Source organism: Bemisia tabaci, chromosome 3 (genome assembly GCF_918797505.1).
Source record: "Bemisia tabaci chromosome 3, PGI_BMITA_v3".
NCBI classification, from domain to species: Eukaryota; Metazoa; Arthropoda; class Insecta; order Hemiptera; family Aleyrodidae; genus Bemisia; species Bemisia tabaci.
This window is the reverse complement of record NC_092795.1, coordinates 2,993,960-3,006,013: the sequence shown is the minus strand read 5'-3', so window position 1 is coordinate 3,006,013 and position 12,054 is coordinate 2,993,960. Positions and strand designations below refer to the sequence as shown.

At 38.5% G+C, this 12,054-nt stretch overlaps 1 protein-coding gene across 6 annotated transcripts in view; it reads right to left on the bottom strand.

Moving 5' to 3' along the window:
- LOC109043330 (progestin and adipoQ receptor family member 3) overlaps positions 1-12,054 on the bottom strand; it is a 47,071-nt gene that overhangs the window by 9,320 nt on the left and 25,697 nt on the right. For 3 of the 6 annotated variants that reach the window (XM_019060519.2, XM_019060521.2, XM_019060523.2), the window contains exons 2-5: positions 10,600-10,820; positions 7,982-8,138; positions 6,022-6,174; positions 2,100-2,288 (exon numbers count right to left, since the gene is read on the bottom strand). In XM_019060519.2, coding sequence (XP_018916064.1) covers positions 2,100-2,288; positions 6,022-6,174; positions 7,982-8,138; positions 10,600-10,820 — 720 coding nt within the window. The remainder of the gene's footprint in view (positions 1-2,099; positions 2,289-6,021; positions 6,175-7,981; positions 8,139-10,599; positions 10,821-12,054) is intronic. The other 3 variants (XM_019060520.2, XM_019060522.2, XM_019060524.2) reach the window with 1 other exon arrangement.

The window sequence follows — 12,054 nt, the reverse complement described above, 5'->3', positions numbered from 1 at the left end:
TTTCTACACAATTTATTATAGCCTTTTATGGCCGATGGCGAAAGAGCAACAGCCAGGCAATAAAGTGTAAAGCCCGGCGATAGGAACTATAGCCCTGCTGCCCGGCCGGCTGTATAATTTTTTATCGCTTCGTGTACCTAGCCCGGCCGTATGATTTTTTCCACTTTCTACAGCCAGCTATATGATTTTCTATCGCCTTCTTCAGTCGGCTATAAGAACTCCTATGGTATTTTGAAAAGCAGCTACTATCGCTAATTTTTACCAGGGTATTTAAAAATATCTGCTCCTATTTTATTTTTTCGAGGAATAACAAGCCAACTTTATTGTACACAAAGTTTGTAACGTCGTAAAAGGAGATGCGAGGTTTCGCGCACAGCAGATTATCCATGCATTGTTTCAATCACTTAATTCTTAAAATGTTCAAATTCAAAAACTTCTTAATTTTTTTTTTTGTTATTCTTAAGTTTTAATCTTTGCGGTTTCAATATTGAAACTCAATGTAATTGTCAAATTTGGCTAAATTATCCATCGTATATGTCTTGAGAGAGAAAAAAAACCGCTGTAAAAATATCGGTATTCCCGGTAATCATACCAATCGCGGGAATTTGCGAGGATTTCACGAATCCCCCCTTCCCCCCACAGATATACCGTTCAACTGAGCACCGGGAGGTGAAGGGGAATCGCCCAAAATTTATGATCGGTATCTGCCGGAAAAATGAGAGATTTAACTGGTTACTTTTGATGCTTAAAAAACTGAGTTGCATAATTTTACAGTACTCTCCGAAAACCACTGGTGAAAAAACGAAAAATCATAACGAATGCAAATGACTGAAATGGATTGTGGAATCCCACGTACATGATTCCTTTTGATTTAATTCACCTGCTTATAATTTCATTCATAAATACGTCCAAACCAGCTTCCTCATCACAAGATCATAAGTTGGTTTCCTCGAGAGGACTCTATTAGTGGCGCGGCGTGCTTTGCGATTTAGATTGATCTGTCATTTAAATCCACGGAAAAGGATCGATAAACAGGACATTCGCAACGAACACCTTAATAATCGATTCTTTACTATAGCTTCAAATGGAAATATATTGATGATCGATTATTCACGCCTCGCCACTGGACTCTACAGATCATTCGTGCGATCATTAAGATTCAGAAGGCGACAGTTGACAACTTACGTCAGCGTGACCAAAATGGTTGCATTCTGGTCCGCTCGGCGGCGCCTGCGGCGCTTGGCGCGTGCTCGTATGAGTGCGTTACGAACGTGTGTGCTCTTGATCTTGACCTAGGTCGTTTTTGTCCTCTAAGAACGTCATTGACTCAGGTGCGAGCTTAAAAAATCCTAGAGCTTTTTTCTTGTTCCGCCTACTTTATTCCCATGTTTACCGTTCATTTCGCTCGAGGCTAGAGACCGAGAAAAATATACCTATCGACCAGTGGCGTGGCGTGCTTTGCGATATATCGATTGTTCTGCCATTTAAACCTATGGTAAAGAATCGATTCTTAAGGTGTTCGCTCCGAACACCTGTCTATCGATCCTTTTCCATAGGTTTAAATGGTATAACAATCGATAAATCGTAAAGCACGCCACGCCACTGCTACCGACGAAGAAAATACGAAACCATGTTGCTGTGCTAATTAAAAACGCCGGATGAGCATTCGAATGTTGCCAAATTTCCTCTGAGAAAATATTTATTTTAAAAGTAAGTTATGAATATTTGTCTTTGACATTTTCAGAATTTTTAGATGAAGTTACGAACGAAATCCGCCGAAAAATCGGACGAGAACTATTCACAAATTTTCCTGAAAATTTGTAATTTGTCGGAGGAAATATGGCAACGCTTGATGGCTCATACGACTGTCTTCCTTAGTAAGGCAGCATGAAACTAGCTTGCGATAATATAGTTTTAGCATGAAATTAAAATGAAAATAGTCGTTGAAATTTGCCCTCAACATTGAGAACAGTGAAAAAATAAAACTCCGAAGCTCCTTCACTGAGCTCAAACATAATATCGTGGTTGATTTTATGTTAAAATCGGTCCAGATGAGAAAACCAATAAAAAATGTGAAAAATGGGTGGAAAGTTACTCACGGAAACTATGGGATTCTCCCAGCCACCCATGACAAAAGTCCAGTGAACTGTAGGAACAACACCGTATGCGGCCCAGGCGACGAACGTCAACATTTTCATGTTCGAGCTCACTTTCAGGCTAGGAATTTGCAGAGTCAGTGAGAATAAAAAGAGGATGAACACTGTCGTGAGGTAGAATTTTTGGATCCCCTGTAAAGAAAAAATCAAAATCTTTAATTTGATGAACATGGTAATTTCAGTTATTATTGATAACAATGGCTAAAGAGCGAAACCACGTACCTCTATTGCGGTGTTTCAAAATTTCCGCTTTTACTCTACTTTTTTGAAGAGAGAAGTCAACTTTATAGCATGAAATTTATGTAGAATTTTCTGGTGACATAGAGTAAAAATCACGGAGTTTTCAAGGGAATACGGTCACTAGTTTCCCAAAGAAAAAAAAATATGACAGGAAGTTTGCAACGCCGCTAACGGAGATACGCGATTTCGTCACCTATCGATGTGCTTCTGTTCATACTGCCGTGTTAAGGAAGAACGCCGTATGAACATTCGAGAGTTGCCAAATTTCCTTCGATGAAATTTTTATTTTAGGAATATTATGAATATTTTTCCTTGGATTGTTGAGACGTTTTAGATCAAATTACAAACAAAATTATCTACGAAATTGGTAAGCAAAGATTCAAACATTTTCCTGAAAATTAGTGATTTTCCGGGGAGAATTTGGCAACGCCGAAAGGCTCATACGGCGTTTTGCCTTAGCACGGCAGCATAGGAAAAGGGACCTCAGGCTACAAAAGGAAATCAAACTTGAGTAATTGATGAGTTTCCAGCGGACACTGTTCAATCGATGAACCAAACCGGAGTGCTTCCAGGACTTTATGTCCACCTACCTTTCGTCCAATAAATAAATGTCCACTGTTATTTATGTCCACTAAACGTTAAGTCCAGTCTTTATTAAGTCCACATGATTTAATGTCCAACCATGAATATGTCCACAATTGTCCAAATTGTGGACATGTTATGTCCACATTTTTTTCTTCTCATTTAAATGACCGGAACCACCTCAAAAATAAATGCATACTACTACTACCTTCATTCTTAAAAACATTTCATTCATGAATCAAGTCATGAAAGAGAACAGACTCTAAGAGCAGATAAAAACATATGTTCATGTGTACAGTGTACGGATATGATAAGATGAAAACCAAAGCGGGAGCCTAGGAAACGCTCCAATGCCAAATTAAATATTTTTCAGTAACAGATGCAGTCAAAATTGAAAGTCCTCTTTCACTAGTTATTTCGTGCGCCTTCAATCTTGTAGGACACTGTGCAACGCCTCTGACGCGAAATAGTTGATTAAAGCTTTGCGGCGCGGCAGGCAGCCAGCGTGACACGCGCACAGGCGCCCACAAACCTAACGGGATACTTCACGCGTTGCGCAATGCGTGAAGTATCCCGTTAGGTTTGTGGGCGCCAGTTGCGCCTGTTGCGCAACGCGTGAAGTATCCCGTTAGGTTTGTAGGCGCCAGTGCGCGTTCTGCGCTGCTAACACGCCGCTCCGCTCTGTGTTAGGGTCTAATATTTAAACTTGCGGTGTCAGCGTTTTTCAACTCATGATTTTGAAATGTTTGCACTCTCTGCATTGATTATTCCCTTTTAAACTGATGAAAAAGAAATATCGACGGTGAAAGTCGGCAATCACATAACTCGGTTTGCGACGTCGCAGACTTCCTGTCATACTTTAATTTTTAAACGGAAAACTACTCAACGGTAATTATTTAAAACTTCCGTGATTTTTCTTCTATGTGCGAGGAAAATTCTGCAAAAACTTCAAGGAATCATGTCCATCTGTTCTCCTTAAAAAAAATAACATAGTTGCGGGGATTTTTAGACACCGCAAACGAGTTATGTGATTGCCGACTTGCACCGTCGATATGTACTACTGGAAAATATAATGTGTTTTTTGTAAATATAATAGTGGTTCCGTGTCAAATTTAATGATTTCCAAAGCACTCAAATTTATTCTTTTATGTTTTGGGCTTTTACTGTGCTGCAGCGTGGTGTAAGGGCAACTAAACGCTCAAAATTGGACGTATTTGACTCAAGAAGGTCGATGTACAAATAAGCTAAAAACAAAAAATTTCGTGCCTCTTAGTTTTTTTCCTCTTTTCTTAATTTTTGTATAGTTTCTTTCATCGCAACTACGGCTCATTGAGATTCATATCGATGTCATTGCTTGGAAAAGGTTTTACAAATATTTACCACGTTTTAAAAATGTAAATGTTTTTAAAATGAAGTAATCAATTTCATTTTAAAAAAAAAGAATGTACTTTCAAGGCATATTTTATATCGGAAATTTCAAGGATAGAAATGAAACCAAGTATTTACCAAAGACAATTTGAAAATCAAAAGAAAAAATTAACATTTCATTTAAAATATGAGTTACGATAACAACACCTCATTCACTCTTAATTTTCTCATTTCGATATTGTCAATATAATTTTACACACGGACTAAAATATAACGCTCGAATTTGATTTTAGTAGACTTTACATTTGTGGACTTAACTTAGTGGACGTTTAAGCAATGGACTTAACAGTAGTGTGGGCTTTAGAACTGTGGACTTAAAAATTGTGGACGAAAAGTCTGAGGACGTAAAAAAGTGGACATAAAGTCCGTGTACCACCGGAGTCATGGCGGTTTGAGGTTCCATGCTCAAACAACATAGTTTAAAGAGAAATGTGTCCCATGTTATAATCTGGACGTACTTCTACCAAACGGAACTTTGTGCATTAAGACATGAGCCCTGAGACCCATAAGAATACACGCATAACAGGGCTCACGTCATAATGCACATAGTTCCGTTTGATAGAAATAAGTCCATTCTGTCCTGCGGGCTCATCTTCATTGTTGGTATATAAGTGCTTGTTAACGTGAGGGTATCTGACAAAGAAAGATATCCTTTCTTGTTCCCTCCGCAACCGCTAGAGATGAAGAAACTCTGTAAAAAAGCGTTTCGTTGGTCAAATTTTTGCTTCGAACGAGCTAATTTTTTTCTTGATGCATCAATTCACGTAAAAAACGGTTTAGTATTCATAGCCAAAAGGTAGGTTGGTAATATATGTTGTCACCTAGTTTTTACGTAGGTACTAGCCCTGCCCAGATTAGCGTCTGGTCCCGCGACCCGCGAGTTGTAACCTAGTAAAAATATAGGTGATCCTATTTCAGGACCCAGCCTTAGAAGCGTTTTTCCCGTACACGCCTAGACATCACACGCGAATCACAAGGATATTAGTGCAAAACAAGTTAGATAATTCAGCCACCCACCGGTTAAATGTAAGGGGAAAAAAGGAAGAAAAAAAAAAGCTGAAAGTATGGATAGCATGAAGTTTTTTACCAGTTTGCTCTACTTATACGTGTTGCGGGGGGAAAAAATGGAACTTACTAACTGGGATACTGATACCCTCATAGTCCTTTCCTCTTTCTTGCGTAACATACGGAATACATAGAATAGCGCATATAATAGCGTATATAATAGTGCGACCTTCTATTTATGCAAAAAAAAGGGAAAAAAGGATGAAATTGGCTGTCGAATGGTTTGACCGCTCGAGCAATGAGAAAACGAGAAACTACGTTCTTTTTAGTGGAAAAAAAGTCTCTGATAGGCGAATCTAAGTGAGGAAGACTGCCTTAAAAAACAACGATTGACCGACCTTTAATGGATGAAACCCAGCTATATTCACTCTCGTGAATCGTCAGTTTCATGAATGGACGCATTTCTTTCAAACGGAACTATGTGCATTAAGACATGAGCCCTGAGACCCATAAGAATATGCGCACAACAGGGCTCACATTATGATGCGCATAGTTTGTTTGATAGAAATAAGTTCGAATGGTAAAATTTCGAACGTAAACATTAACTTACTCTGTGACACCAAAATGCGTAGTAGATTCCACTCATGTATATAGCGAGTAAGCTCAAAGCTATGCCCAGGAGATCATAAGTGAGGAAGCAGTTGAAGTGCTTTTCGGATCGGCACGAAAAGATGTGGTAGAAACTTGACGTAAGCATACAAATCTGCAAGCGAGGAAAAAACCAGTTATTCAAAAAATTTAGGCGTGGGCGATCGTCTTCATTAATATAATCAAGGCTCATTAGCCGGATGACTTTTTAATGATGCGTAGCAATTAACTCATGTTGACCTCCGCGTTATGATTTCCTAAAAATTCGGATCAAACGGACGGTGATATAATTGAGGAAGAATTATTGAGTAAAAAATTACAAGTTTATATTTTTTACCCAGGTGCATGGATCATGTAAGTAGGTGCCTGGTAAAATTACGGAAGCCGCCATTATTCCAGTATATATTCTGTGTTAATTTCATTCATTTTAGGGCAATAATAGAATCAGTGAGACCTCTAATGTTCATTTTCCAACTCTGAGTTTTTGTTGGGTTGATAATGCTTTTCAAGGCTTAATATATGTACAAATTGTGTTTACAAGTCCTCATGTTGGACTCATCTAAGTCTCTAATAGAGTCTTTACATAGCTCAATCATGATTGTGCTGCTCAGGTATTATTGACACAAAAGACTCAAAGCTAAAAAAATGTATAGTGGTTTTCGCACGACAAGATTCAATTTAATTCAAGATTACCTCATGCGCAGCCTGAGCTATAATTTTGGTGCCTCGGGGACTGATTTTTCTATTATTTTGAGTGAGAAAACCCTTTCAGTTTACCAATAGAAGAAGTAATAATCGAGAGGTATTACAAATGAAAAATTTGCATTACATTTAAAAGATGAAAAAGAGAAAATTCAGACATCAGTAATCTACAGTACATCCCACATCATAGCATGATTTTTGAGAGCAATTGATAACTTACTCTTTTGCTTCAACGTTCGAGCATCAATAGGACGTATTTCTGTCAAACGGAACTATGTGCATCAAGACATGAGCCCTGAGACCCATAAGGATACATGCATAACAGGGCTCACGTCCTAATGCACATAGTTCCGTTTGACAGAAATACGTCCAATAGGTATCACTCGTGTCATGGGCTTATGGAAATGCACCTTTAAATGCGTTTTTTCTGAAAATCGCAAAAACACGGAAAAAAAATAAAATGTTGATTTAGCATTTATAATCCTGGAAAAATGAGCGAGATGTTTCAAATGCTGATTTTACATTGAAAAATGCTAACTTTACTTTTGAATACGTGAATTTAACCGTGGCCGTAGTTAAGTTAGGATTTTTTTAATGTAAAAACAGCATTTGAATCTTCTCGCACATTTTTTTAACATTATAAATGCTTAAGCAACATTTAATTTTTTTCCGTGAACGTCTCTTAACTCCTTCAATCATTATAAATGGACCGCGTTAAACAGAAAGGAACCAAGCCACATCAGGTGTTGCCAAATTTAATGGGGCAGTTTAATTTTTTACATGAAAACGGTTGTGCGGATTTTCGTACAAATTTCGGTAAATTTTCTTCGTTTTTTTTTCTCGAAAGTACGACGTAAATTCCTTACAATTTTCAAGGGAATCCGCACAAACGTTCTCTCGTAAAAAATTAAATTGCCCAGTTGAATTTGGCAGTAGCGGATGTGGTTTGGTTTCTTTCTGTTGAACGCGGACCAAATATCGATTCTACTGGTAAATTACTCTTATCAATGACCTTATCATTTTTCAGACAAATTTTTGGAGGACCTCTCCTACTTTCAAAAACCTCTTTCTCCGAGGTGCCCTGAAAGATCCGTCAGCTGAAGGTTTATGTAAAATCTAAATCCATCAAGAATTCAAAACAACTTAAGCTTTTCATCTTTTTTGGCTTAAGATCAACTCTCTGGACAACACAATCCAGCGAAACTGTATTTAAAACTTACTTGAAAACAGCCTAGTAGGAGACCAACAATGAATTTATCTACTGGTGAGGCATGGAAGTTCAGCAATAGTAGATCGTAGAATGTGAGACCACAAAACAGCATCCATCCTAATACGTGACTCCATATGTTTATTGTTTCGTTTGTCATCCAGAACATACTGTGAATGAAAATAAACTATTGAAAACCTACAGAGGCGAGGTGGGTAGATTTGTTGACATGCTGATTAACTTCCAAGGGTGATGCACACAAATGCTGGAGTATAAATGAGTTTTTAATATGATCCTTTTTCGAGGAGCTGGATCTGATTTGTCTTATTCTGGAGGTTTTCCAGGTGCCCGCGAGTATCGGAAGAGGAAAATGACCCCGCGCGCGTCATCGTCGACGTCAAGTCAGCGCGATGAGACGACATGACGCGACGCGACGCGCCGCGCGACGTAACAACCGGTGCAACTTATCTCTAGGCCACGCAGAAAGCATCTCGCTTTCCTCTTCCGTATTTATCGGCGAGTCACCTAATAATTACACTGATCTATATTTGCTGCACTTAATCAAGGCAGAAAAACCCAAGATCCACCGGTTACTGCACGTATCCGGATGTAACGATATGATCCGAGCTTACTCCTCCAGCTCTTTGCGCAGAGAACGTATCCTGCCGTGCTGAGGAAAAACGCGGTATGAACCTTCAGGCGTTGCCAAATTTCCTTTCATAAAACGCGAATTTTCTGGTAAAGTTATGAATATTTTCCTCCCAATTTTTCAGATAATTTTGTTCGCAATTTCACCTAAAGATTCTGAAAATTTAAAGGAAAAATACTCATGGCTTTCCGCAAAAATAAACGTTTTATCGGAGTAAATTGGCAACCCTTGAACGTTCATACGGCGTTCTTCCTTAGCACGGCAGTATCGACGGTAAAACCCTTCGAACCGCGCATCTCGCTTTGCGACATTGCACCTCCGTGCTAAGGAAGAGCGCCGTATGTCCACGGTGAAACTATTAGACCACGTGTCGCGCTTTGCCACTATCGCTTTCCTCGACTATTATTGTTTTTCGTGTGAGCGGGAAATTCAACGTTCCCGTATCTGCGATGTTAATTCGTCGCTCCTCTGACGTAAGGGCGTATCTGGATCTCCAAGTGAACCCTGTTGTCCATATAACTCCATGCTTTCAAGGGCTCATGTCAAAATCGAGATACGCCCTTACGTCAGGGGAGCGACGAATTGTGGGTTAAGAGACTTTAACGCACGGATAGAAGTGTAAGCTTAGTGTCAAGCGTAAAGCCTGCTTCAATTAGATCTTGATGTTTCTTTCTTTGGAACGTAAAAATTACCCTCATAAACTCATGGCATATCGATTATGATCAAGTTAAAAAATCCATAACTCCATTGCAATGAATATTCGATCATGATTTATTTATTTGGAAGAAACCTGACGTAAATGTCTCTATAATTTTTTGTGAATTTTTTTAAATGAGTAAAGGAATTTCTCAAATGATGTTAACATAAAGTTAGGTTGTTTTTCTTTAAAAACACCGAAACATAAGCGGCTATTTGCAACGTTGAAATGAGGGATAATAATCATTTGATTTCAATATCGGTTATAAAAAAAAGAACATGAACAGAAACATGAAACAGGGGAAAAAACAGTGCGACACCTAGAATGCTTCAGACAAACTGTTGCACCATCTTTGCACTAATTATCGATGAACCTGCTCTATCTTATATTGCAAATGAGAGGCGATGGAAGTTATAACTGTCATTAATTCGCCTTTGAATTGTAAGATAGGCCCAAAATTGCTGTGGCGAATAATTATTTATTTTTTGACCTAGTTTTCCACTCGGAATGTGTGAATTGAAGACAACTTTTCTGCCGCACCGCCCCTTGACGTAATGTAATGAGATTATGAGTGTAATTTAATCCAATGCTAGTAATAAGGTCTCAAGGGTGAGGTTAGTGACCTCCCATCACTAAGTATTATGCTGAAGTCAACCTCAAGAGTGGCTCATGATGGCTTAACTGAAGAGCCTTGTACATTATCTCGATGGCAATTTTTTAAAATGCCCTCTTTTTCTTTATCTATTTGAAAAAAGACTAGTCGATTTTTTCATTTTTTTTAAATGGCCACTTTTCCCAAAAATTGCACAATTTCCGAGAAACCGAGATTTTGCACAATGTTTTACGTCACGTTTCTATCCCGTCACAGAGGAGCAAAGCACTGGCGTGGCGATACATCGATTGTTATTCCATTTAAACCTATGGCAAAGGATCGATAAAAAGGGTGTTCGCAGCGAACACCTTAATAATCGATTCTTTACTATAAGTCTAAATGGTAGAACAATCGATACATCGCAATTCACGCCACGCCACTGGAAAGACGATTCTTGTTAGTTGGCAACGCCACTTTTCCTCCATTCGAATGTATACGAAATAATCGATTCTAGGTGAGGCAGGATACCTTAGCTGTAGAATCGATATTTATGACGGAGTTAAATGGAAGAAAAACAACGTTGCCAACTTGCATAAATCGCCATGACCACGACGAGTGTGGCATAATAATCCGAGAACGGCCTGTAACGAATGCCATTTAAACGGGGCAGTGCTGTTAGTTGGTCTACCTTACCTTTCTAAACATTTTAAAGCTGAGAGACCGTGACACCTATATCCAGAGAGGATGTAAGGGTTGTGTTTAAGATAGTGCGGAGCCTCATGGTAGGTAAGTGTATGACTGCTCGATTTCCTTGTAACTTCCTTGTCTTCGTCTATAATCGAGGCTTTGATGCCATTAGGGTGCTCTATCAGTGATGGAATGTAAGACTTCTTTTCCTGCAGCAAAGAGTGACACTAGAATTAGGAGAAACACAATATGTCAAATCACCATATTGATGCAATTAAAAGGTGATCTGGTCCAACGGCCCAGATAAAATAAATAGATAGGACACGAATGAATAAATGGACTGCATTTTGCAATTTGGACCTATAAATTCCGGCCCGGTTTAAAAACAACGTATTTCCCATTAGTTTCCCTATGCACATAAGTGTTTTTTCAGATGAGCCAGAATTTATAGGTCCAAATTGCAAAATGCAGTCCAAATGAAGGAATGAGAACAAAAGGGAGCAACTGTACTTTAACGAAACGTACTTAAACGTATCATACGTCGCCTTTGAAGTGACTTTCAAATTTCAACTGCCAAATTTTATTCATCCCTTTAGCGGAGGTTTTTCCTTGAATATTCCAATGTAGATTGAATACATAAATGCATCTAAATAATTAATGGCAGCGAATATCAAAATATTAAACGTAAAAAGTTCACTACCGACCAATTTTACAGCGGACTAACTTTTTCTAATTGGGCGTTAACGCAATGATGAAGCGATTAATGCGCTAACACGCAGATAATCAGCGTGGCGATTTGCTTCCCTCCCCCCTCTCTTTACATTTCGATTAGCTAACGCCCATACATGAACAGTTTTTGCAAATGTTTGCGAGAAATCTTTAATTTCATACAGAGACCTTGGCTACTAATGTCTGCTTAAAAGTACCACTGCCGCGGTTGTAATATTTTCCTTTGAGGAAATTCTAATTTCCTTCCACGTTTTTGTTAATCCGTTTATTTGCTCTTTGTTTGGATGTATGCGGATTTTACATCAGAGTGAGTGTTTTTTGCAGTCAAAGCTGCTCCGATTTTTTTTATCTTAATCTTTTGTAAAGCATTAAGATCTTGGTACAAATGAAAGATCGGTTTACTATTCATCGTCATAACTAAATAGAGTTTCACCCCATACGTTATATGGTTGTATTGTTTACATTCATTTTTTTCTTTAAAAAAATGTTATTTTCATTACGTTCATCACGATATTTACTAAAAAAAATTGGAAGTAGCAAAATAAAAGCGAATCATCCACACCAAGACGTTTGAGGAATATCGTATCTCCACATTGGAGCGCGTTCAAAGTTACGCGCTTCCTCAGGTTTCCCAGCGTAGATAGATCTTATCAGCCTAGTGGCTTGACTTCCAATTGATATTGAGGAAAGTGCGTGAGAATGGTCATTAGAACATAAACGATTATTTTGCAC